This window comes from Salmo salar, chromosome 01, assembly GCF_965601325.2.
Source record: "Salmo salar chromosome 01, fSalSal1, whole genome shotgun sequence".
In the NCBI taxonomy this organism is placed as follows: Eukaryota; Metazoa; Chordata; class Actinopteri; order Salmoniformes; family Salmonidae; genus Salmo; species Salmo salar.
In genome coordinates, this window is record NC_138291.1 from 145,977,626 (window position 1) to 146,005,553 (window position 27,928).

Here is a 27,928-nt window from a genome sequence, read left to right on the forward strand (position 1 = left end):
GTATAGGTCTCCCCATAATATTTAAATTGATGAAGTGTGATTATATTCATTATTTTAGAAATCCCTCCGTAGTAGACGTCATTCCTAATACCAAATGCATCACATCCTGCTGATTTGAGCTGCTGAGCCGTATTTGCACCTGTCTGTGTTTATGGATGAGAAAGTGAACTTGTCATTTCCAAAAAGTTTAGAGGGGGACGCTGCTTTGCGATGTATTGCCTAGGACAGGACTCTCCATCCTGTAGGTTTTCAATCTAGCCCGGATCTAGCGCATCTGATTCAAGAATTAGCTGCTTCATCAACTGAATCAGGCTAGTTACAACTGTGGTTGGAGCGAAAACCTACAGGAAGGTAGCTCTCCAGGAACAGGGTTGGAGAGCCCTAACCTAGGAGATCAACAGCCAACCAAAATATAGTGTGTCTTTGGTCTTCGGTCTTGTGTGTAGAACAGCTCAGCCGACATTCCTGGCTGTGTCCCTCCCATTTCGCTCTCTCCGTCACTTAGATCGCCTTTTCTTTGCTGTGAAAGATGCGAGAGTTTGTGTTCTCGAAGTAGACTACGGAAAATAGTTTCATTCGTTTAAAAAAGAATGAATGTTAGGAGTTGAGGAGTCGATTCCTAGCGCAATCGAAGCTTGACACCCATAAATAAGAGTCGACAACGGGAATCGACGGTCAATGAGTCGAGGAATCGATTATTTGAGAGTAGACTCCCTGCCACTATTTACGTCACACACTCCCCTTACTCTAATCAGGACCAGTGCTGAAGGCTCAACTAGGTTAGGTTAGGAGGAGAAGGTTAAAAACACGCTCTCCAACGCAGTGGCAACCCCTCTATCTAGCTGAACGACTAATAGCTATTACAGTGGGTTACCTCATCGGCGTTAACGTTACATGATGGGTAAAGCAGGTGCGGTGTTGGTCTTTCGTACTATGAATCATAGGCAAGCTAGCTAGCTGTATCATCCCTCCACACAGAGCAAGCTACAGCTGTGTTGATTCCATCTACTGCTGACAGTGGGGCAAATGAGTGAACCGGTGAAGAGTTTGCCTTCCCCTACTTCTTCAGGGGGGCAACCTGCGGGGTCTGATACCTACAAAGGCTGGCTGTATAAATGGACAAACTACTTGAAGGGCTACCAACGCCGGTGGTTCGTCCTTAGCAACGGCCTTCTGTCATATTACAGGTAATATTTGCTAGCATCTAGCTACGCGCTAGCTATCTACTGTAGATGTCAAATCAGGCTAGCTAGCACTGCATTAATCCTAGCAAAATCAAGTGCAGTTTCAAAGCAATCCCACAGTGACTGTTATTTTAGATTAAACATGTAGTTGACAGTCTATAGAATGTGCTTGACGTTCATAATGTATATAAATGCCGTGACTTTTTAACTAACATAGCTAGCTAGCTAGGTTGGCCAATATTACTCATCAAAACAAGTATCTTATCTGTTTAGATAACGTTATGTGGCAATTAAGAACTGCATGCCACGAACTTCATCCCCTCCCATTCCCACAGGAAGGTAATTCTCTAGTCACAGTCAATGACATGGCATAAATGCAGAATGAGCTAGCTGGACACAATTAGCATAACCCCCCAAAATATCTACCTAGCTAGAAACGGAGTGAGTGAATATAGATTTTCGCCCATATGATGTAGTCATTGATATTTTTGCAAATGTCATGTAGAGAATTGTTATAGATGAACCTGTGAATAATATTTTAGATTTCTAGATAATATTTTGGAACATTTTATTTAGACCTAGATAGGTTCTATTCCAGGAACGACTGTCATTGTATGTAGTGTAGTATGCTCTATGTAACAAGTAGGGGACCTATTTAGGTCCTAACATTTCATTATGATGATGATAATGTATGACATGTTTTACCTGATGCATCAAGATGCTTTAAAAATGTGTGAAAGTGTGGTCCGCTGATTCAGTAATGGCCAGTTGTTAGACACATTTCCCTAAAACCAGTTAATAGTGAGTGATGTCAGTCAGTGTTATGCACTTTAATTGTGAGGCATTAGTCAGAAGTGTGTGTGTGTGTGTGTGTGTGTGTGTGTGTGTGTGTGTGTGTGTGTGTGTGTGTGTGTGTGTGTGTGTGTGTGTGTGTGTGTGTGTGTGTGTGTGTGTGTGTGTGTGTGTGTGTGTGTGTGTGTGTGTGTGTAGGCTGCCCTACAGTCTCGGGTGGGAATGCACAGCTCTGCTGTTATGTCATTCACAACAAAGAGAGATGGACACAGATAGAGAAAATGAAAAGCATAGAGGCAAGGACTGGTGGTGAATGCAAAAACTTCCATTCAGTCATTCAGTACCACAGACATACTCCAGCAGCTGTAGCCTCCCCAAGGCTGTGGGGCGCATACCGTTTGAACACATTAGACTTAGAGCCTAATGTAGGAGCTGTTGTGTTCACTGTGTTTTTATAGAGCCTAATGGAGGAGCTGTTGTGTTCACTGTGTTTTTATAGAGCCTAATGGGTTTTATGCACTGCTCCTTTGTAGATGCAACTCTACTTTCCCTCTCTTTCCACTCTCCTCTGTGGCATGTGTGTTTATGTAACTGTACTCTCGAGTACTACCACTGTATAAAGAGTTTATGCCCTGACCAACGCATGCACATTGCACCGACACGCACACACGAACACACTTCCAAGCACTGCTCAGCTATGCTCAAGTGGGATACTTCTATGAAATATTAAACAATTGCATGTGTGTGGATTTGTGTGTGTGCGAGAGTATGCATGCCCTGTTATGTATCATTTCTGTCTCTGTAGAACTAGATTTAGTCAGCAGCCTCTTCTCCCCTGTCTCTGTGTGTGTACGTGTGTCTGTGTGTGAATGTGTCTCTGTGCATTAGGACTCAGGCAGAGATGGCCCACACTTGCCGTGGCACCATCACCCTGGCGACGGCACACATTGAGGTGGGTGACACCTGCCACCTGGTGCTGACCAGCGGAGGGCGGAACTACCACCTGAAGGCCACTTCCGATGGGGAGAGTCAGCGCTGGGTCTCGGCTCTCCAACAGGCTAAGGCCAACACCACTCACATGATGCACCAATCAGGTGCGAGCAAGAGGAAAATCATATTTGGGTGGATTGGGAGGTTTTAAATGGGAGAGTGGGTAAAGAATGCTTAGCTTTGTATATATTTAGAAATAACGAAAGTAGGACAAAACTGTAGGAATTGTGGCCGTACTACTGTACAGAACACAGTGATTTGTGACCCTGTTGAAAGAAAATGGACTATAAATGATGAAAAAGTTATATCAAACCAATATGAAACTCACTGGGATATTTGCCCTTTGGGCTTTCTTCTCATTCAAGGCGAGAATGTATATTGCGACGTTGACTAACCTTTAAAGCATCCACTACTTTTCTGAAAATTATAGGGTTAAGGACCTGAGGTAAACAAATCGTAGTGTAGTATTCAATGTCAAGGTTACCAGTGTTATTCGTGCATCAACCACAAGGTGGTGCACTTGCTAAACAAATGGAACAAGTATCCCTGTTTTCTCTATATATAATGCAACATTTAAATTTAATTTTACTTTGGTGGTTTGTTGTCTGTTCTCTTAAAATCTTCCAGTGCTATCATGTGGCCTTTCTGCACATTGCATTGCTAAGTGGGCACACTGCTCTAGGGTCCTTTAAAATAAATTGGCTTGATTGAACAGTCTAATTCTGAGCTTTGTCTCCACCAATTGCTGGTCTCAGTCCAGGTCTCTGATTTGCACTTCGTGGGCATGTGGAAATGAGGGTGACTGCCAAGGATGGTGCAAGGGTACAGTTTGTAATGGCGGCCCAGTCTCTCTCTCTCTCTTACTCACTCTTTCACATCTAATTTCCATCTTCCCTCACATACTTGCTCTCTATTTTCCTCCCTCCCCCTCCCTTTTTTCTGAATATGACGACAGCCAGAGCTGAATGAAGTGATCCTCCAGCATTTTAACTCCTCCTTCCACTCTGCTATGGAGAGTGAGAGTGAAAGAGAGGAGGAAGCAAGAGAAGGTGAAGGAGAGAGAGGCAGGGGAGTAAGAGGGAGGGTTGCTTCATATTTTCATTGAGAGAATTTTCTTTCCGTCTGCACTGTAAGGAGAAGAGAAAGAGATTGAATGCAGCCTCTGTAATGAATTTTCCTCTGTAAGTATTGATTACCTGCTATAATTATATTGAGGACAGAAATGTCAAGTAAGCTATAGTGGAGGGGTGTGTGTGTGTGTGTGTGTGTTCCCTGTGTTGTAATGTAAGGTGTTTTTCTTTTGTCCTCATGCTAATTCACTTTGACAGTAAGTGGGGTAGGCTTATTTCTGTATGGGACTTTACTAGTGTGTGTGTTTATGAACTATGACAGATTTCCCAGTAGTGTGTTACAAGATTGATGAGCTGAACACCAATCAACCTCATTGGGCCCCTTATTTAATTTTTCAGCTGCACAATGGGACAAGTGTGATTTACCTGCTACTTTGTTATTTGGCATCTTTTATATGTTCGCTTTTCTTGGTGGAAATGCTGAGTCGAAGCTCTCTCTTTTTCCTCCTTATTGATTTGAACTGACCTAAATATGACAGATGGTGGTAATAGGTCTATTAAATGTAAAGTATGTTTTTCTACAGATAGGGTTTATGACAGATTTTTCTCAGGCTCTGCATTCATAGGAGAGGGGTGGGCCTCTGCCTCTGTCCCCAGTAGTCTTACCCTCTGGAAGGTTGGTTTGTCTGCGTATGCTTGTGTGTTTATGAACATGGGTTCAAACTTTAAAGTCCTTTGTTTCTTTATTCAACCTTTTATTTAACTAGTCAATTATTATTTACAATAACAGCCAGGCAAGTGGCTAGGGTCCATGCGGCCAAACAAACATATGTAGCAATAAAGCTAGGCTAAGTCAACAGGATTTGAAGGGTCTGAGCCCATTTAGATGGTTTTACATTTCCCCATGGCTCAAAGTGCTTACAGTACAGTGGACACTGATGGTGCAATAATGGTTATGTCAGTAAACGTACAGTTAAGACTATAACTGTTCCCTGAAGGAGGGAAACGAGGTACAACACAGCTATGTGGCGTTCACGGGCTAGCGCCCTCTACTAAAGAACATTAGAATCACGCCTGACAAGGTCAATGAACACCGTGCCTCACCGGAATCCCCGCCTTCCACACAGATTCCTTCAATTCAGTATCGCTCTTCAATGAGCCCAGAACTAGGCGGTGCGGGGTCAAACAGATGTTGTACCTTGTTTCCCTCCTTCAGGGAACAATAGTCATAGTCATAACTGTACCTTCCCTTTCAGTCTGTCAACTCGGTACAACATAGCTATGGGGACGTGAAATCAATCCCTAAGCCGACCACAGCGGACACCAAATTAAATGGCCCACTGCAGACCTCCCAGAGCCCGACAGGAAAACCTGCAGTACCTGGGTATTGTTCAATCTGCACGCTGCTTAATGACCCTCTTTTGCCCCAGCCGTAAGCATACTGTGGGCTACACTGGGGGCAGTGACATCCAGCAATAAAACCTAACAAAAGTGTGTGGTGACGCCCAACTCGCCGCAGCACAAATATCTCCTACAGGCAACCCTTTAAACAATGCCCAAGACGCTGCCAGACCCCAGGTGGAGTGGGTGTGTACACCGTTAGGTAATCCCTGCCTTTTGCTATCATATGCCAGAGAAATGGCCTCCACAATCCAGTGGGAGAGACACTGCTTAGAAAGCAGTCTACCATGAGTCAGATTAGCAAAACAGACAAAAAGTCACGGACACCCCTGACCAGTCAATGTACATGCGTAGCGCTTGTACCAGACACAGGGCATGTAACCTCCTCAGAAGCATACCGAGGAAGCGAAAAGCTCAAAAGCTAGAGACCTGTAGGACATAGTCATGACCTTAGGGACGAAGGCCGCATTAGGACGCAACGTCACCTTCAAGTTGCCAAGGGCGAACTTCATACAGGAGGGGTGAATGGATAATGCTTGGAGAACTTCAATTCGTTTGCCGAGGCCAAAGCCATGAGCAGGAGGGTCTTGTATGAGAGGATCTTCAGATACAGACTTCATCGGTTGAAAGTGGGCTCACCCAGCACATCCAAAGCCAAATCCCAAGTGGGCACAATAGGTTTACAAACCGGCCTCAGACAGCTCACAACTTCTTTTTTTTAAACTGCACCGCCAGGGGATGAGCCCCTGGAGTGGCACCATCGATTCCCACATGATATGCTGAAATAGCTGCCATATACACCTTCAGGGTGGAGAATGAACTGCCCTGCTCGAAAAGCCCCTGTAGAAACATAAAAATGTCCACTAGAGAGCTCTGAAAAGTAACAATTCCTTTATTTTGTTACCAAAGCTCAAACACTTATACCCATTCAACCCTCTTGTGGAGGGTGCCCTTGCGGACTGTATAGTAGTGTTAACTTTCAAAGGTAATCCCTTTGCCATCAGATTGGACCTTTTAAGGGGCCAAGCCCCCAGACTCTAAATCTCTGGCTGCGGGTGCCAGACCTGCCAATGTGCCTGGAACAACAGGTCCCTGCGCAATGGGAGTTGCCACCGGTCCCCTTCTAAAAGGCAAATGATCTCCGTGAACCACGGTCATTTGGGCCAACGTGGAGCCACAAGGATCAACGACAAGCCCTCCAGACTCACCTTCTCCAGCATGGGTTGAATCAGGTTGACTTGGGGAAACGTGCAAAGGAGGGTCCAAGGCCAGTGGTGCGCGAGAGCATTAGTTCCCAGCAGAATACTCAGGTCCCTTATTGAGAAAAACAGCCGACAATACGCAAAGGTCTATATCGACCCTGCCAAACATTTCCCATATCTGGGAGACCCCCGAGAACTGGACCCCCCTCCACCCAACTTAGATATCAGATTCGCATCCGCGTTGATGCGTCGCCCGGAGCGAGGGAAAGTGTGCACCGCTCCACAGCAGTAGGGAGCGAGCTAAGGATAAGAGGGAGCGAGAACGCACCCCTCCCTATCTGTTGACCTGTCCCGCTGTCGGTCCTCACCAGCACCTACTGGCCGGCCAACAACAGGACAAAGCTCCAGGTAACTGATGTGCAGTATGCTCTGCGACCCTGTCCACAATCCCCAAATTAAGCTCCCCACCCTCGAGGGGATGCATCTGTCATGATCACCTTGAGGGATATAACTCGAACCATGGGGGCCCCCAGTGACAACAGCCACGGGTCCCTCCACCGAGCCTGTAGGCATGACGGGGTGAGCGGTTTAGATGGCGCAAAACGTCCAAGAGAGTGTCTATCACCTACTGCTGGAGGGGTCGCAACAGCCCATAGCGAACCACTGCTATCATAGATGCCATCATCCCTAATAGGTGCAGGCACTGGTGAAAATGCACTAGGTGACCTAGCCAAAATTGGACCAAGCAAAACCGGAAACCGAAGGCACGATTCTCAACTGAGTCTAACTTGAGACCCAGAGACGGAATGCGCTGAGATGGAGTCAAACAGCTCTTCTCTTGATTCACTATGAAACCCTGAGACTGAACATGGGAAACCAGCAATGATGCATGTAACACCACATACTCCCTCGACTCTGCTACCACCAGCCATTTGACCAGGTAGTCCAATATACTGAGCCGCAGACTCTGCGTAGGTGCCAAACCCGCCTCCACAACTTTAGTGAAAGTGTGAGGCGAAAGGGAAATCCCAAAAGGGAGGAACAGAACTCGTAGGCTACAGCCTCGAAATGGAACCTCAGGAACTTTCCTGTGAGGGGGATACATGGCCACATGACAGTACTCGTCCTTCAGGACGATGGAGGTGAACCAACCGCTGACTAGAACAACCGGTTGTTCGTGAGCATTCTGAATTTGTAGACCCTGAAGTGGGTTTATCACCTGTGGAAGGCGGGGCTTCCGGTGAGGCAGGGTGTTCATTGGCCTTGTCAGGCATGATTCTAATGTTCTTCAGTAGAGGGCGCTAGTGCGCAAACTCCCCATAGCTGTGTTGTACCGAGTTGACCGACTGAAAGATAACTAGCTACATTACACTCCCAAAGCTGTGTTATACTGAGTTGACCGACTGAAAGATAACTAGCTACATTACACTCCCAAAGCTGTGTTATACTGAGTTGACCGACTGAAAGATAACTAGCTACATTACACTACCAAAGCTGTGTTATACTGAGTTGACCGACTGAAAGATAACTAGCTACATTACACTCCCAAAGCTGTGTTATACTGAGTTGACCGACTGAAAGATGACTAGCTACATTACACTTCCAAAGCTGTGTTATACTGAGTTCACCACTTGAAAGATAACTAGCTACATTACACTCCCATAGCTGTGTTATACTGTGTTGACCGACTGAAAGATAACTAGCTACATTACACTCCCAAAGCTGTGTTATACTGAGTTGACCGACTGAAAGATAACTAGCTACATTACACTACCAAAGCTGTGTTATACTGAGTTGACCGACTGAAAGATAACTAGCTACATTACACTCCCAAAGCTGTGTTATACTGAGTTGACCGACTGAAAGATAACTAGCTACATTACACTACCAAAGCTGTGGATTTTAATTCAGTATCAGTCTAATGGTTTCTGCTCTAATTCCCTAGTCAATGAGGTTGGGCACCAGTAAAGAGCTGCCACCATATTAAGGAGTTGTACATCCTAACAGTGACTGATATTGTTCTGGTATTGTTTTTGTCCCATCAGAAGTTCACCAGATTGGGGTTTACTGAAGTCATTTGTGTGTGCGTGTACGAGCGTACTTGCGAGCGAGAGATTGTATGGACTATGTGTGTGTCTGCGTGTGATCGGCTTTTGGGTGATTTGCTTATTATAACTACAGAGGTCTTCAGTAATGACATCATAGGTGATAATAGATTGTCACGCCAGTTGTTAAACTGGATGGTAGCTCTGCTGCAATCTCCATCACCTGTCAGGGTCTTATTGTATTCTAGTAACAGTAGCTGTCTCTCCTCTTCCTGGTATCTTTTCTGTCGCCGTCCCTATTGTGGGTTCCCTCTCCATCAGCTGTAGGGGTGGATCATAGTGAGATGTCTCAGAATCAGGGCCAACAAGGGCCATCTCGAACAATTATCTGCTGACGTGTTTTCCTCTGACACCCACACATGACACATGCCAGTGATGATGGGTACTTAACGATTGCGCGCACACACACACATACCATGCAGCCCTCCTCCTGTCCTACTGTATCGCAGATATTTTTCACAGTCCATTTAGACTACGTTATCACAGTTTGTGTCTTAGCAGGGGTGTGCCTATTCATACAGACTTGTTTTGGTGACTATGTATATGCAGTTGTAAACTACCTGGCGTCATAGCAGTACCATGCCGAGCAGCTGTCGGAGGTACGTGTGTGTGTGAGAGAGAGATGTCTCCTGGGCACTTTTATCTTTCTCTCTCCCACTGTGCTGCATATGGGTCATCGGACCAATGCAGATGCCTGAAGTTTTCACTCTCTCGTTTTAATCGCGCGCCGAATACAACAGGTGAAGACCTTATAGTGAAATTCTTACTTACAAGCCCTTAACCAACAATGCAGTTTTAAGAAAAATACCGAAAGAAAATAAATAAAAGTAACAAATAATTAAAGAGCAACAGTAAAAGAACAATAGCGAAGCTATATACAGGGGGTACAGGTACAGAGTCAGTGTGCAGGGGCACCGGTTAATCGAGGTAATTGAGGTAATATGTACATGTAGGTAGAGTTATTAAAGTGACTGTGCATAGATAATAACAGAGAGTAGCAGCAGCGTAAAAGATGGAGGGGGGGGCAATGCAAATAGTCTGGGTAGCCATTTGATTAGATGTTCAGGAGTCTAATAGCTTGGGGGTAGAAGCTGTTTAGAAGCCTCTTGGACCTAGACTTGGCGCTCCGGTACCGCCTGCCGTGCGGTAGCAGAGAGAACAGTCTATGACTAGGGTGGCTGGAGTCTTTGACAATTTTTAGGGCCTTCTTTTGACACCAACTGGTATAGAGGTCCTGGATGGCAGGAAGCTTGGCCCCAGTGATGTACTGGGCCATACGCACTACCCTCTGTAGTGCATTGCGGTCAGAGGCCGAGCAGTTGCCATACCAGGCAGTGATGCAACCCGTCAGGATGCTCTCGATGGTGCAGCTGTAACCTTTTGAGGATCTGAGGACCCATGCCAAATCTTTTCAGTCTCCTGAGGGGGAATAGGTTTTGTCGTGCCCTCTTCACGACTGTCTTGGTGTGCTTGGACCATGTTCATTTTTTGGTGATCTGGACACCATGGGAGTACTTCACTGTGCACTGGAGCTCCAAGGCTGCTCTGCCTGACACTGGCCTAGATTCAGAAAACCTACCTGCCTGAATGGGAGATTGTAGCGTATATATGAATGCATGTGTCACGTGAAGCAGGCAAATGCAGGAGCTGATGGATTTGGCCCAGTAGGATCTACTGTAGGCATTTGTGATATTTACATTGTTTATGATCAAATTTACTCACAACCACTAGAGCCACAACAGTTTGACCCAGTTGTAGAAATATCCCCATGTAAATGAGAAGCCTACTATTTATATCTCTCTATTTAAAGTGTCATGGTTTTAGAACGTTATTTGTAGATATCACTTGTAGTGTCATTAGTATGTAAGAGTTCTGAGGTGTCAATGATGTAGACTCCAGGTGACGTTGTTGTCGGATGCAGATGGCAGGGTCGGGGTGACCTAGGTGACCGTGGCGGGTGGTCAGACACCAGACTCCAGGAGCTCTGAGATGTCTGTAACACTGCTGCTCTTTCTCTCACTGAGAAGTCCTTTCTCCCTGTCTCTGGGTTCCTTAAGGTCCATATAATGATCCCTCCCCAGGAATATGTCTGTCTCTGCTGGTACGGGCCTATTTATTTCCTCTCAGCTGCCTGTGACTGATGGCCCTGTTCATACCAACACGGGGAGGAGCAGAGGGAAGTGAAGTGCGTCATCTTTTTTTCTCCCTCCCGCTGCTAAAAATAACCCTGCAACTGCATGGGCCTGTGTTTCCACGGCAACGGTGGAAATGTCATTCACAGCTTTCTGCTGGCGAGGGCAAGGGGGAATGAGGGGGGGGGGGGGGGGCAACGACAGTGTGTAGAGTTAATATATCTTTCCATCCTTCACACTCTCTCCATCTATTCCCATACATGACTTCACGTAATAGCTCTCCATCGATCCCTCCCTTTCCTTTGTCTCCATGTCTATTTGTCAGTGTGAAGTTGTTTTATATCTGAGTGCGTCACAATTATAAGTGTCCACAGTATCTATGCCTCACCTTCTTGGAACATAATGGAAACTTAAATGAGTGTGACCGTCCTACGGCATGAAAGAAAATAACACTTTCCACCCTCAAAATCAATCATAATGTCTTCCACTTACTGACTGAATCAAGCTATAAGTGCTATTCTAAGAATCTGGCTTCGTAAGCAAATGCCTGAATGCATGGTAACTCAGTGCTCTCTGACTCTGCCTTCCACCGTGGCTGGTCTGCAGATGACTCTGGAGACGAGGCCCCCGTGCCCCAGCCAGACCGGGCCCTGACCCAGGGGGCTCTGAAGACACTGGCCAGTAAGCTGGACGACCTGAGCACCTGCAACGAGCTAATCGGCAAACACGGCACCGCCCTGCAGCGATCCCTCAGCGAGCTCGAGGACCTACGCACGGCCACCGACGGCACCGACAAACTCAAGACTGTCAACGAGCGTGCCACGCTCTTCCGCATCACCTCCAATGCTATGATCAATGTGAGGACCGACTCACTGCTGCTAACACTTTGCTAACATTTCAGTACAACGCCTACTGGCTACTTCAATCGATCTTTCTGTATGACCAATGCTATTAGTCAATCTAATGCTTTAATCAATACAACAATATAAACTCTCAATACCACGATCAATAGAAGTGTTTATTACATATTGACTGTGTGGTGTAGCTAAGCTCTGTAGATGTGTTATGGATGTATTATCACCTCTGTGGCTGCAGGCCTGTCGGGACTTCCTGGACGTAGCAGAGACACACAGCCGGAGGTGGCAGAGAGCCCTGCAGTATGAGAGAGAACAGCGCCACCACCTGGAGGAGACTATTGAACAGCTAGCCAAGCAGCACAACAGCCTGGAGAGGGCCTGGAGAGAGGCTCCCAGCACACACCCAGGTCAGAGGCACGCACACACACACACACACACACACACACACACACACACACACACACACACACACACACACACACACACACACACACAGCAATCTGTTCTCTCATATTTGATAGTGCAACTGATTAGAAAACACTGTCAATGGTTTAAGCTCTTACTGTGAAGGTAGTTTGATGCAGTTTATTGCTTGGTATGGATTGGAATCTCACAAGAAGCTGGCCCTCCTCTGGTCATCCCTGGCACTGCACGCAAAGTAGGCACTGTATCAGTGTGATTATGTCGCTGGTTTGTCTTTCAGAATTTCATTTATATCATACACGCACTCAGGTTAGAAAATCAGATCTACAAAAACACAAAACACAACCCCGCCCTGTGCAACTGGGTCCTGGACTTTCTGACGGGCCGCCCCCAGGTGGTGAGGGTAGGAAACAACATCTCCACCCCGCTGATCCTCAACACTGGGGCCCCACAAGGGTGCGTTCTCAGCCCTCTCCTGTACTCCCTGTTCACCCATGACTGCGTGGCCATGCACGCCTCCAACTCAATCATGAAGTTTGCAGACAACACTACAGTGGTAGGCTTGATTACCAACGACGACGAGACGGCCTACAGGGAGGAGGTGAGTTGTCGGACTGTGGTGTCAGGAAAATAACCTCTCACTCAACGTCAACAAAACAAAGGAGATTTTTCAGGAAACAGCAGAGCGAGCATCCCCCCCATCCACATCGGCGGGACAGTAGTGGAGAAGGTGGAAAGTTTGAAGTTCCTCGGCGAACACATCACGGACAAACTGAAATGGTCCACCCACACAGACAGCGTGGTGAAGAAGGCACAATTGTACCTCTTCAACCTCAGGAGGCTGAAGACATTTGGTTTGTCACCTAAAACACTCACAACTTTTACAGATGCACAATCGAGAGCATCCTGTCGGGCTGTATCACCGCCTGGTACGGCAGCTGCTCCGCCCACAACCGCAAGGCTCTCCAGAGGGTAGTGCGATCTGCACAACACATCACCGGGGGCAAACTACCTTCCCTCCATGACACCTACAGCACCCGATGTCACAGGAATGCCAAACAGATCATCAAGGACAACAACCACCCGAGCCACTGCCTGTTCACCCCGCTATCATCCAGAAGGCGAGGTCAGTACAGGTGCATCAAAGCTGGGACCAAGAGACTGAAAAACTGTTTCTATCTCAAGGCCATCAGACTGTTAAACAGCCATCACTAACACAGAGTGGCTGCTGCCAACATACAGACTCAAATATCTGGCCACTTTAATACATTTCATACATGGATTTAATAAAGGAATCACTAGTCACTTTAAATAACGCCACTTTAATAATGTCTACATATCCTACATTACTCATCTCATATGTATATACTGTATTCTATACCCTCTACTGCATCTTGCCTATGCCGCCCGGCCATCACTCATCCATATATTTATATGTACATATTCTTATTCATCCCTTTACATTTGTGTGTGTATAAGGTAGTCATTGTGAATTTGTTAGATTACTTGTTACATTTACATTTAAGTCATTTAGCAGACGCTCTTATCCAGAGCGACTTACAAATTGGTGCATTCACCTTAAATATCCAGTGGAACAACCACTTTACAATAGTGCATCTAAATCTTTTAAGGGGGGGGGGGGGGGGGGGGGGGGTTAGAAGGATTACTTTATCCTATCCCAGGTATTCCTTGAAGAGGTGGGGTTTCAGGTGTCTCCGGAAGGTGGTGATTGACTCCGCTGTCCTGGCGTCGTGAGGGAGCTTGTTCCACCATTGGGGTGCCAGAGCAGCGAACAGTTTTGACTGGGCTGAGCGGGAACTGTGCTTCCTCAGAGGTAGGGAGGCGAGCAGGCCAGAGGTGGATGAACGGAGTGCCCTAGTTTGGGTGTAGGGCCTGATCAGAGCCTGAAAGTACGGAGGTGCCGTTCCCCTCACAGCTCCGTAGGCAAGCACCATGGTCTTGTAGCGGATGCGAGCTTCGACTGGAAGCCAGTGGAGAGAGCGGAGGAGCGGGGTGACGTGAGAGAACTTGGGAAGGTTGAACACCAGACGGGCTATGTAATGTTAGACATTACTGCTGTTAGACATTACTGCTCTGTCAGAACTAGAAGCACAAACATTTCGGTACATTCGCATTAACATCTGCTAACCATGTGTACAGTTGAAGTCGGAAGTTTACATACACTTAGGTTGGAGTCATTAAAACTCGTTTTTCAACCACTCCACAAATTTCTTGAACTATTTTAATTTTTTTATTTCACCAAGTAGGCTAGTTGAGAACAAGTTCTCATTTACAACTGCGACCTGGCCAAGATAAAGCAAAGCAGTGCGACAGAAACAACAACACAGAGTTACATGGAATAAACAAGTGTACAGTCAATGCAATAGAAGAAAAAAAATCTATATACAGTGTATGCAAATGGCATGAGGTATGGCAATAAATAGGCCATAGTAGCAAAGTAATTACAATTTAGCAGATTAACACTGGAGTGATAGATGAGCAGATGATGATAAGCAGATGATAGTGTGTAAGTAGTGATACTGGTGTGCAAAAGAGCAGCAAAGTAAATAAAAACAATATGGGGATGAGGTAGGTAGATTGGGTGGGCTATTTACAGATGGACTATGTACAGCTGCAGCAATCGGTTAGTTGCTCAGATAGCTGATGTTTAAAGTTAGTGAGGGAAATGTAAGTCTCCAGCTTCAGCGATTTTTGCAATTCGTTCCAGTCACTGGCAGCAGAGAACTGGAAGGAAAGGCGGCCAAAAGAGGTGTTGGCTTTGGGAATGACCAGTGAGATATACCTGCTGGAGCGTGTGCTACGGGTGGGTGTTGTTATTGTGACCAGTGAGCTGAGATAAGGCGGAGCATAGACTTGTAGATGACCTGGAGCCAGTGGGTCTGGCGACGAATATGTAGCGATGTAGTATATGCAGCCGACTAGAGCGTACAGGTCGCAGTGGTGGGTGATATAAGGCGCTTTGGTAACAAGACGGATGGCACTGTGATAGACTGCATCCAATTTGCTGAGTAGAGTATTGGAAGCTATTTTGTAGATGACATCGCCGAAGTCGAGGATCGGTAGGATAGTCACTTTTACTAGGGTAAGTTTGGCGGTGTGAGTGAAGGAGGCTTTGTTGCGAAATAGAAAGCCGATTCTAGATTTTATTTTGGATTGGAGATGTTTGATATGAGTCTGGAAGGAGAGTTTACAGTCTAGCCAGACACCTAGGTATTTGTAGTTGTCCACGTATTCTAGGTCAGAACCGTCCAGAGTAGTGATGCTAGTCGGGCGGGCGGGTGCGGGCAGCGAACGGTTGAAAAGCATGAATTTGGTTTTGCTAGCGTTTAAGGGCAGTTGGAGGCCACGGAAGGAGTGTTGGAGGCCACGGAAGGAGTGTTGGAGGCCACGGAAGGAGTGTTGTATGGCATTGAAGCTTGTTTGGAGGTTAGTTAACACAGTGTCCAAAGAAGGGCCAGATGTCACGCCCTGGCCATAAAGAGGTTTTTTATTCTCTATTTTGGGTAGGCCAGGGTGTGACTAGGGTGGGCATTCTATGTTCCTTTTTCTATGTTCTTTATTTTCTATGTTTTGGCCGGGTATGGTTCTCAATCAGGGACAGCTGTCTATCGTTGTCTCTGATTGGGAGCCATACTTAGGTAGGTACCTTTTCCCTCCTTGTGTTGTGGGAAGTTGACTTTGTTTATGGCACATAGCCTTTAGCTTCACGGTTTGTTGGGTAGTGTTAATTGTTTTGTTTGGCGTCTTTTCTAATAAAAATAATATGTACGCTCACCACGCTCACCACTCTGCACCTTGATCTCCTTTCAACCGACGTGACACCAGATGTATACAGAATGGTGTCGTCTGCGTAGAGGTGGATCAGGGAATCACCCGCAGCAAGAGCGACATCGTTGATATATACAGAGAAAAGAGTCGGCCCGAGAATTGAACCCTGTGGTACCCCTATAGAGACTGCCAGAGGTCCGGACAACAGGTCCTCTGATTTTACACACTGAACTCTATCTGCGAAGTAGTTGGTGAACCAGGCGAGGCAGTCATTTGAGAAACCAAGGCTATTGAGTCTGCCAATAAGAATACGGTGATTGACAGAGTCGAAAGCCTTGGCCAGGTTGATGAAGACGGCTGCACAGTACTGTCTTTTATCGATGGTGGTTATGATATCGTTTAGTACCTTGAGCGTGGCTGAGGTGCACCCGTGACCAGCTCAGAAACCGATTGCACAGCGGAGAAGGTACGGTGGGATTCGAAATGGTCAGTGATCTGTTTATTAACTTGACTTTCAAAGACTTTAGAAAGGCAGGGCAGGATGGATATAGGTCTGTAACAGTTTGGGTCTAGTGTCACCCCCTTTGAGGAGGGGGATGACCGCGGCAGCTTTCCAATCTTTAGGGATCTCGGACGAAATGAGAGGTTGAACAGACTGGTAATAGGGGTTGCAACAATGGCGGCGGATAATTTTAGAAAGAGAGGGTCCATATTGTCTAGCCCAGTTGATTTGTATGGGTCCAGGTTTTGCAGCTCTTTCAGAACATCTGCGATCTGGATTTGGGTGAACTAGAAGCTGGGGAGGCTCGGGCAAGTAGCTGCGAGGGGTGCGGAGCTGTTGACTGGGGTTGGGGTAGCCAGGAGGACAGCATGGCCATCCATAGAGAAATGCTTATTGAAATTTTCGATTATCATGGATTTATCGGTGGTGACCGTGTCGCCTATCCTCAGTGCAGTGGTCAGCTGGGCCAGATGTTAACAACTATAGTTTTGGCAAGTCAGTTAGGACATCTACTTCGTGCATGACACAAGTCATTTTTCCAACAATTGTTTACAGACAGATTATTTCACTTATAATTCACTGTATCACAATTCCAGTGGGTCAGAAGTTTACATACACTAAATTGACTGTGCCTTTAAACAGCTTGGAAAATTCCAGAAAATCATGTCATGGCTTTAGAAGCGTCTGATAGGCTAATTGACATCATTTGAGTCAATTGGAGGTGTACCTGTGGATGTATTTCAAGGCCTACCTTCAAACTCAGTGACTCTTTGCTTGACATCATGGGAAAATCAAAAGAAATCAGCCAAGACCTCCGTATTTTTTTTTTAAGCCCTCCAGAAGTCTGGTACATCCTTGGGAGCAATTTCCAAACGCCTGAAGGTACCAAGTTCATCTGTACAAACAATAGTACACAAGTTTAAACACCATGGGACCACGCAGCCGTCATACCACTCAGGAAGGAGACACATTCTGTCTCCTAGAGATGAACGTAATTTGTTGCAAAAAGTGCAAATCAATCCCAGAACAACAGCAAAGGACCTTGTGAAGATGCTGGAGGAAACGGGTACAAAAGTATCTATATCCACAGTAAAACAAGTCCTATATCGACATAACCTGAAAGGCCGCTCAGCAAGGAAGAAGCCACTGCTCCAAAACCGCCATAAAAAGCCAGACTACGGTTTGCAACTGCACATGGGGACAAAGATCGTACTTTTTGGAGAATTGTCCTCTGGTCTGATGAAACAAAAATAGAACTGTTTGGCCATAATGACCATCGTTATGTTTGGAAGAAAAGAGGGAGGCTTGCAAGCCGAAGAACACCATCCCAACCGTGAAGCACGGGGGTGGCAGCATCATGTTGTGGGGGTGCTTTGCTTTAGGAGGGACTGGTGCACTTCACAAAATAGATGGCATCATGAGGAAAGAAAATTATGTGGATATATTGAAGCAACATCTCAAGACATCAGTCAGGAATTTAAAGCTTGGTCGCAAATGGGTCTTCCAAATGGACAATGACCCCAAGCATACTTCCAAAGTTGTGGCAAAATGGCTTAACGACAACAAAGTCAAGGTCTTGGAGTGGCCATCACAAAGCCCTGACCTCAATCCTATAGAAAATGTGTGGGCAGAACTGAAAAATCGTGTGCGAGCAAGGAGGTCTACAAACCTGACTCAGTTACACCAGCTCTGTCAGGAGGAATGGGCCAAAATTCGGCCAACTTATTTTGGGAAGCTTGTGGAAGGCTACACGAAACGTTTGACCCAAGTTAAACAATTTAAACGCAATGCTACCAAACGCAATACTAATTGAGTGTATGTAAACTTCTGACCCACTGGGAATGTGATGAAATAAATAAAACATGAAATAAATCATTCTCTCTACTATTATTCTGATATTTCACACTCTTAAAATAAAGTGGTGATCTTAACTGACCTAAGACAGGGAATTTTTACTGAGATTAAATGTCAGGAATTGTGAAAACGGAGAAATGTATTTGGCTAAAGTGTATGTAAACTCCCGACTTAAATTGTATGTGACCAATACAATTTGATTTGAATGATCTTGTGTCCCTGGCAGACGGGGGTGAGAGGAGGCGGGCGGGGGATGCCAGTGATGAGAATGAGGACACAGAATTTTTTGATGCCGTGGAGGACTCCCCTGCTTTCATCACAGTGACTGCCACTGACCACACCCAGCACAGGTCAGTTGGGGTCGCTGGGATGAAACCCTGATGAAGGAAGGTTTGCTGTTGAAACATTAGTTTCATGTATTTTGCATCGGAACTGTGAGAATATATGGCTTTTCTTTTCTTAGTCAGGGTCGCTGACCTAATTTCTACTGATCATGGGGCCAAGTAGAGTTAATTCATATAGCTATGTAATATGACAATGCTAGTATAATTCATTATACTTCTTTATGTCTAATGAATTCATTGTACTGTGTTTTGTGTATGCAGTAGTCATAGTGCGTTTGTGTTTCAGACGCTCAGCCAGTAACCAGAGTATCATGAGCGGACGATTACCCAATAATGAATGGAGCCACGACGAGAAAGTGAGTCTGCAGGCTTCTGCTCTTTACCACGCCTTTACATACCCAGCCGTAGTAAACTATGGACAACTGTATCTTACCTTAGGGCCTAAGGGATTATATGATACAACATTTAATGGTGAGATCTATCCTAAAATACCTCAGCTTACCTGACTGTTTGACATGTATTTGTTCTCAGGACGCTGGCTCCGACAACATGCAGCTGCGCAGAGTTAGACGCAGCCGCATCCCAGACAAACCCAACTACTCCCTCAACTTGTGGAGCATCATGAAGAACTGCATCGGCAAAGAGCTGTCCAAGATTCCCATGCCTGTAAGAGAAACGAGAAGTGATTCTGCAGTCTGTACTAGTATTTGCACTATGGAGTGTGTGCGTATTAAATGCAAGCTCTAGCAATCAATCACATTTATTTTATAAAGCCTTTTTTACACCAGCAGTTGTCACTAAGTGCTTTACAGAAACCCAGCCTAAAACCCTAAAGAGCAAGCAATGCAGATGTAGAAGCACAGTGGTTAGGAAAAACTGTAGAAGGCAGGAACCAGGCTCCAAGGGGTGGCTAGTCTACTTCTGGCTGTACCGGTTGGAGATTTAAAGACTGGTTCATAGATGACCAGCAGGGTAAAATAATAACCATGGTGGCTATAGAGCACAGGTATTCAAATCTGATGGTTTCTGTTCTACCTGATAATGAATTGCTCCCACCTGGTGTCCCAGGTCTAAATCAGACCCTGATTAGAGGAGAAGAATGAAACAAAGCAGTGGAACTGGCTTCCAAGTCCAGATTTGAATTTGAGGGCTATAGATGGTGCAACAGTTCAGCAACTTAGTTGGGTCTAACTCCAATGTGTGTGTGTGTGCGTGCGGTCCTGCGTGTGTAACCTCAGGTGAACTTCAACGAGCCCCTGTCGATGCTGCAGCGTCTGACTGAGGATCTGGAGTACAGTGACCTGCTGGACCGGGCGGCTCGCTGTGAATCCTCCCTGGAGCAGATGTGCCTGGTGGCAGCCTTTTCTGTGTCCTCCTACTCCACCACCATCCACCGCACTGCCAAGCCCTTCAACCCCCTGCTGGGGGAGACCTACGAGCTGGACCGCCTGGACGACTTCGGCTACCGCTCCATCTGCGAGCAGGTCAGACACAACGCACGCACGCAAACACACACTCTCTCTCTCTCTCTCTCTGAAACATATGTCTGAGATGCACAGAGGGATCTTTCTATAAATAATGGGGCCAATGGGTGACATTGGGATAACAATTTCTAAATGGTTTGAAATGAAAATAAAAAGGATTTTCATGCAGTTCCACATGTACTAAAAGTGAAAATATATCCAAATTGGCCCATAACTCCACCTATACAACAAGGACTATACATCCTTTAAGCAGGGTTCATACAGACATTGGTAAGTCAAATTCAAGGACTGGATGGAACTTTTTCAAGCACTTAATATGAGGACGACAATATTGAAGTTGCGGGAAACAAACGAAAGTGGCCACATTTCTCACAAAAACAGATAAAAAAAGAAATCATTAATAATTAAGGGAGCAGAAGAACATATAAATTGGCTACAATAATTACAAAAACTTTAAGCACCAAATTGAGGAAATGTCTGTTCCAGTAGTAGGCCTAATCCAGTACTTGAATTTTGTTATTACATTACCAGATCATATTGTGAATAAGCCCACTAGGATATTTATTTTGTTGTCAATATATCCAGAATAATTCATAGGAATAGAGTCTATCCTAACAATTGCGCACAGTAGACAAAAACATATGAAAACACAAACTCATTACCTTGATGCTTTCCATGATAAATCTAACGAGACCCTGCTCTAAATCAAGCAGAAAATAACAGATGATCAACATCAATTCGCTAGGGATATTCGATCCAACGTGGATCCAGCCACAACTGTCTTCACCGGCGTAAGGAATGAGACACCAAAATATTCTGGACATTCTTCGTGAACACCTTTTTTCCAGCACTTGTGCTATCACAACAGCTTTTTGTCACTTGACTGTCATTCGGAAGATTCCTTCCTGGATCAGGAAGGAATCTTCACGCTGTAACTAATCAGCTGGACACCAAATGCGCATCCAAAAGGTACTATGAATAATTATTGAAGAACCACCTTAATGACAGTATGGATTTAGGTTTTAAGTATCAAGGAAAGATGACTTTCGGATAGAAACATTCGATTTTGCAATCGCATACATTATTTCGGATTTGTGTGCCCAAGAAAACTGTTTTCAAAACTGTCCGAAAGCTACATCCAGGATTCTTACAGGGTTCAAGTTCAATGTCTAATTTAACTTATTAATGATTAATGTATGATATTTCGACAACTTACACTGCCATAAATGCAAGGACAGAAAAGTAATGTTTTATGTTACCCGATTTTGTTAAAATCCATCAAGACACCCACCATGATAAAGGGTTAAACAGGTTTTAAATCAACTCGTGACTTTTATTGAATATATCAATGATCCCCTTTTATCTTAATGTAATGACATGACATTTTTTTTATCAATAACTTATCAAATGCTGTAACAAGTTCCTCACTAGTAGCCTAGTTTATAGAAAGACCCAGAGACAGACAGAATAAGGTCTACAGCCCCACAAACTAATGACTAGGCATGTGACAAATTGACATTTTTTCTTAACTTTTAGACTGCCATTTTTGATCGGTTTCCCGTTAAAAAGCTAAGAAAAAATCAGAAATATCCATGTGAATTCACAAAGCAGCTGTGCTGCTGCCAACATCTTTTTGGGTCTCACGGTGCATCCCTTTTGGATGGTTAAACATTGCACCTGTACTACCATTACTGTACGTCAATTCCACCTCGCAAAGTTTTCATTTCCGTCTCATTTAACTTCTCAAAGTTTTGCCATACAGGACTTCGCTGCTGTCGCTTGCCTTTCTCTATAATTTTTCCAACTCTTAACGAAGATGACGTATTGCTGGAGAGTCGACTCCTTGCACATCGACTCTCATTTCTGAGTGTCAAGATTCGATTGCACTAGGAATCGACTGCTAAGATTCAGTATTTTTGGAACGGAGAAGACTGATTATTTTCCATACTTTCGAGAACACAAACCCTCGCATCTTTCATAGAGAGAAGGGAGTCGCACAGTATAGGCAGGTCAGCCACCAAGCAGACTGAGTCAGAACTGTTCACTAGGCATATCTTTCGGCAATCAAAACAAGTATCTCGCAATTTCTTGGCTCGCAACTTCAGTAAAGCATGGCCTATCATCAAAGAATAGGATATTCTACACGCAAGACCGAAGACTGAACACACACTCGCATCATTAGTGAAGAGAAAGAGCAGGTGAGCCAGAGCGAGGGAGAGAGAAGGGGCATATGTCTTGGAAGCCTCGCAAATTCACCAAAGTAGCCTAAAGTTCACCTCTTCCTCTCTGGTTTTATTTAAATTACACAACTTCCCTAGGCATTTATAGCTTAACGTCTAGTTGGGCTATAACACGGAAAATAATGTTTTTTGTGATAACTGCACTGTGATTTTAATTTTGTGGGAGGAAAAAAACAAACACTGTTTTTCAGTTAGAGATTTTTCTTAATGTTAAGGATCCCAATTTTATTTCAGTGTTCACATCCCTATGTACTGACAATGTCATCCTCCTCCTCCTGCTCTCTCAGGTCAGTCACCACCCCCCAGCCGCCGCCCACCATGTGACGTCACAGCGAGGCTGGACCCTGTGGCAGGAGATCACTATCGACAGCAAGTTCAGAGGGAAATACATTTCTGTCATGCCATTAGGTGAGCCATGCATACCCACTACATGAATGTTCCTCCGATATGAAATAATTGCTGGTTACACATGCATTTCAAGCATGTCACATAGCTATTTAAAAAAATTCACATTTTGCAAGTGGTGGTCAGTGCCATTTAAGATTAGGGAGGACAAATGTTTTTTTAATGAGCATGGACTTATTTCTATTACAGCATATTGGATGACTGCCATTCATATTCCATTCACCCAGTTCAATGTAACATTGATAGGTTTAGGCTACATACTCAAATATTCCCTAGACCCATCATGAGGTTGTTACAACCTAGCCTACAAATGAAAGTTTACAATGTAGGTTCACAGGTCGAGAGAAAAATGTGAGTAATCAAGATGACAAACAGTGACCCATTCAATACCGCCTTGCACACGCTTGCCTGCATCTAGCTGACCTAGGGTGTAATCATTAATCCAAACAGTTGCTAACGAGTGTTTCTATTGGACAAATTCAGGTATGTTTATCCCCGTTCCGTTTGCTGCCATTTAAGGAATGTTTTTCAACAGAATCGACGGAATGAATACACCCCTGATCACCTGTAAACACAGTTCACTTTCATAGCAGCTACATACAAACAGCATGATCACTTTGCTCGTTGTATAATTCCTTATCGATTCTACGCTCTCTCTCCTCCTCTCACCTTTTTATTTCACTTCACTCATTGCACAACACAACAGCTGTCTGTGACCAGGCGAAAAAACCTCTCTAAGCCAAACCTTCATATCATAACCGCTAACTGCTACACAGTCTACATCGCTGTGTCACCATATTAGCTAACGTCATAGTCAACATAGCTACTAGAACTAACGCTTTAGTAAACCCACTACAATCATGCAGTACAGTGTACAGTCAACAAGTAGTTTAGCAGTTACACCGGTAGGCCCCATTGGCAATAAATTAATAAAACCAAAAGCTTACCTTGACTTGGAAGATTTTCAGTGTTGGATAGCCATAGCCAGCTAGCCAACATAGCATCCTTCTCTCTTTGAGTTGGGTGTTTGAGTAGGCTAAACTAGCTAGCTGCATTCCCTAGCTAAGTAAGTGAAAGTGTAAAAAATTCTACAAAATATAGCTAGCTCTCTCTCTCGCTTCTTTTTCATTTGTGAAGAAATTAATTTGTTCAACTATTGTATTTCTCTCTCTGTGAGTCAACTACTCACCACATTTTATACACTGCAGTGCTAGCTAGCTGTAGCTTATGCTTTTTGTATTAGTTTCATTCTCTGATCCTTTGATTGGGTGAACAACATGTCAGTTCATGCTGCAAAAGCTCTGATAGGTTGGAGGACGTCCTCCTGAAGTTGTCATAATTACTGTCTAAGTCTATGGAATGGGGTGAGAACCATGAGCCTCCTAGGTTTTGTTTTGAAGTCTATGTACCCAGAGGAGGACGGAAGCTAGCTGTCCTCCGGCTACACCATGGTGCTACCCCAGAGAGTGCTGTTGAGGCTACTGTACACCTTCAGTGTGTTTTAGTCAATTATTTGGTGACATTTGAATATATTTAGTATGGTTTTATCTAAAACGGATAACTTTGTTTATGTTTCACAATTTCTTTTTTATGAAATTTCCAGAGGAGGATGGTCCATTCCTTCCTCCTCTAAGGAGCCTCCACTGGCTGATTATTTTAATGATCTATTTCTCTCTAGGCTGTATCCACCTGCAGTTCCACTCCAGTGGGAATCACTATGTGTGGGGCAAAGTCACCTCCACGGTGCACAACATCATAGTAGGAAAACTGTGGATTGACCAGGTGTGTTTGTATATTTGTGTTTGATCTGTTTGTCCATACTGTTTGTAGATGTGTGCGGTGTTTTGCAGAATCTGCCCCGTGGTTTCTGCCTTCCTCTACTGTCTCTCATTATGTCGGCAATATTCATCATATCTGTTTTCTCCCATTTGTCTCCATCCCTTTATGCACTGCTCTGCTATTCTCACTCTTAACAGTGTCCCGTACTATGATTATTGACATCCACAGTAAATTATTACGATAGACTGCTAACATTGATAAACTAGAAATATTGCATGTTGTGGATATAAGGCATGTTGGCATGTTGTGGAAAGTATGTAAATACTGCTAAAGCTAGGAGAATCATCAGCCTGAGGCTTGGGATAAAATAGCCTGTGTTTTTCTCTCTGTAGTCTGGGGACATTGAAATAGTCAACCACAGGACCAAGGACACCTGCCACCTCAAGTTTGTCCCTTACAGTTACTTCTCCAGAGACCTCCCACGCAAGGTAAATCCATGGTTTGCCCTCTGCCCTTTGGGTCTCTGTGCTGCATGCGGAACAGTTGAAAAAGCGAATGAAAAGAAAACTGGCAGTCCTTACCATCTTCAATGTCTCCTCCCTCTTCTGGTGTTGTGTCTCCAGGTGACAGGTGTGGTAGCAGACAGCGAGGGCACGGCCCACCACATCCTGTCTGGGACCTGGGACGAGAAGATGGAGAGTGCCAAGATAGTAGAAAGCAGCCGGGGATGTGGCGGGTCAGAGGGCAAACAAAAGACTGTCTACCAGACCCTCCAGCCCAAACTGCTGTGGAAGAAATACCCACTTCCGTAAGATCAGCCTGCCTGCATATAATGAAGTCAGCCTTATCGCACATAATGCACGCTAACCTATTTATACAAGTTATTTGATTCCTCTTGCATCCTCGCACATTATCTTACTTCCACCTCTCTACCCGTTACTACTCGCCCTCTCCCTCTCTGTCCATTCTATCTGTCTCACCTCAGTGCCTTCTCCACCCACCAGGGAGAATGCTGAGAACATGCACTTCTTTTCCTCCCTGGCCTTGACCCTGAACGAGCCTGAGGAGGGCGTGGCCCCCACTGACAGCCGCCTGAGGCCCGACCAACGGCTGATGGAGGCGGGGCTGTGGGATGAGGCCAACGCCCACAAACAGCGTCTGGAGGAACGACAGAGGCTGGAGAGAAGGAAGAGGGAGGCACAGGCCACACAGGCCCTGGAAGAAGGTGAGGAGGGGAGTGAAAGGACTAGATAAGACATCTCAAGAGAGATTACAGTATAGAAACTAGGAAAAGAAAGTTTGACAATTGTGATACAGTGTATGTCAGCAAAATGTTACCCATATTGAGGAACATCTGTGTACGTTTGTGTCTCTGACTCCTTAGGGCAAGACTTTGAGGGATTCCAGCCACTGTGGTTCGAGAGGAGGACAGATGATTCAACGGGGGAGAGCACTTACGTGTACAGGGGTGGATACTGGGAGGCCAAAGACGGACAGGACTGGAGCCAATGCCCTGATATCTTCTAAGGCTCCGCCCCTGGGACTGTGACATCATCACTGGAGGGCCGAGCTGAGGGACTGATCGACAAGCAGAGGGAGGATTCACACGCTGAAGACGCATGGAGATGTGGACAGCTCTTTGTCTGTGTATGTGTATTTGTGTGTGTTCCAGAAAGACAGAGCCCTCCATTGAGAATAATGTAAACTTCCCATACTTCAAGAACTGAGATATAAACATCATCTGTCCCCCTCCCCGATGTAGTTCTCTAATCAAACATGCTCTGTATCACAACACTTGTGTGTTACTCACTGAGTGAGTGTGTGAGTGTGTGTGCAACAGTGTGAGTGAGAGAGACATAACTATTTATGAGAGAATATTTTGAGTGTGAGGGAAAGAGTTAGAAAATAGCTACTGCATGGAAAACCATATTTATTTCAGCTGGTATGTATGGTGGTGCCTGGTGCCCCATTGATCTGGTAATAAGGTAATAACTACCGTAAGTATATAATATTATACAATAATAGGCAGAGGCCAGAAGGAAAGTGAAAGAGTTTGGGTTTTGGTGCTAGGATAGGATGTCCTGTTCCTCTGAGCTGGTTAGGAACAGAGTGTTCCTCCTGCTGGAGATATAGGGGCCTGCATTTATGTTGCACTGGCCAATAGGAATGTCAGGAGATAAAGCTCCCCCAGGTTTGTCTAACTGAAAGGTTATGAAACAAAAAGCTGCACATAGAAATAGAGTAACCAGAACAGACATGACTCTCTACTTCAAGTATCTCCAATATACTTTACATATCTATATGTAACATTATGTTTCCTTCCATGCAACAACTAGGCACTCCCCAGGTTTGTAACAAACTGCTTTTCTGCAGTGCATGAAAACACAGGTGTAGAGGACGCTGGTATCACTATGGGCACTTTTGATTTAATATCTGTACAGACATAATCTCAGTGTCACGCCCTGACCATAGAGAGCCCTTGGTTCTCTATGGTATTTAGGTCAGAGCGTGACTAGGGGGGTGTTCTAGTCATTGTATTTCTATGTTGGTGAGTTGTATGGTTCCCAATTAGAGGCAGCTGGTAATCGTTGCCTCTAATTGTGGATCATATTTAAGTAGCCTTTTTCCCACCTGTGTTTTGTGGGATATTGTTTTGAGTGAGTGCATATAGCACTACGGTACTTCACGGTCGTTGGTTGTTTCTTGGTTTGTTTCACTAAAATAAAGATGCAATCACGCTGCGCTTTGGTCCGTCTCTCCCAACAACCGTGACACTGAGACCCAGAACTAAAATCTATACCAGTTATGTTACGTGTGTCTGTCCACAAGAGATTAGTACAGACCTAAAATAATTTGGGGAATTTTGAGGATGTAACAAGCTACCCACGATTATATTGATTTTGTTCAAATGTCTTGATTTCTCAAATGTTGGTCATACAGTCGCTAGTGAAAGTCTACACACCCCTTGCACAGTCTTCACATTTTGTGAATTAATTTTGCTGCCTTAAAATGTAATCTCAAAAGGGATTTGATTTATTTCCAACCGATGTACACAACCTTATCCACATGTTTAAGTTAAAGAGAATTCTAGAAAAATATCCAAATTAATACTAAATAAAAAACAAAGATGTCTTGATTGTGTATGTCTTCACAGCCCAGAGTTAAAATTGCTCAAGCTCAATAAATTTGGGTAGGAGTCATTGATGGACACCAATATTCAAACCTCTGATTTTCAAGTAAATTTAAGTCAGGAACACTCATCAATCCATTCTGGTGTTTTTGACGTTTTAAATTGTGTAATCATCCCACAATAATAAAACTATCCCAGGGTTAGCTTTTCAGAAGACTGAGGTGGGTTTTCCTCTAAATTTCTAC

General features: G+C 44.8%; 1 protein-coding gene across 2 annotated transcripts; it reads left to right on the forward strand.

The window, feature by feature from the left end:
• The first annotated feature begins 715 nt into the window (after positions 1-715).
• On the forward strand, positions 716-27,294 carry LOC106564805 (oxysterol-binding protein 2). 2 transcript variants are annotated; one of them, XM_082955311.1, is made up of 14 exons: positions 716-1,187; positions 2,782-3,070; positions 11,483-11,733; positions 11,972-12,140; positions 18,528-18,651; positions 18,932-19,001; positions 19,177-19,311; positions 19,884-20,129; positions 22,657-22,777; positions 24,453-24,556; positions 24,946-25,041; positions 25,177-25,361; positions 25,558-25,778; positions 25,938-27,294. In XM_082955311.1, the coding sequence occupies exons 2-14, from the start codon at positions 2,878-2,880 to the stop codon at positions 26,078-26,080; spliced, it is 2,058 nt and encodes a 685-aa protein (XP_082811437.1). In that variant the 5' UTR covers positions 716-1,187; positions 2,782-2,877; the 3' UTR covers positions 26,081-27,294. The 2 variants fall into 2 exon arrangements, with proteins under 2 accessions (XP_082811437.1, XP_013986700.1); XM_014131225.2 differs by having other exon boundaries at positions 2,865-3,070.
• Positions 27,295-27,928: the final 634 nt, after the last annotated feature.

Bases quoted from the DNA above. Each gene is read 5' to 3' on its own strand.
- LOC106564805 (XM_014131225.2), top strand. From the start codon at position 1,027: ATGAGTGAACCGGTGAAGAGTTTGCCTTCCCCTACTTCTTCAGGGGGG. The intron at 22,778-24,452 runs GTGAGCCATGCA...ATTTCTCTCTAG, and splicing joins CATTTCTGTCATGCCATTAG to GCTGTATCCACCTGCAGTTC. The intron at 25,042-25,176 runs GTAAATCCATGG...TTGTGTCTCCAG, and splicing joins CCAGAGACCTCCCACGCAAG to GTGACAGGTGTGGTAGCAGA.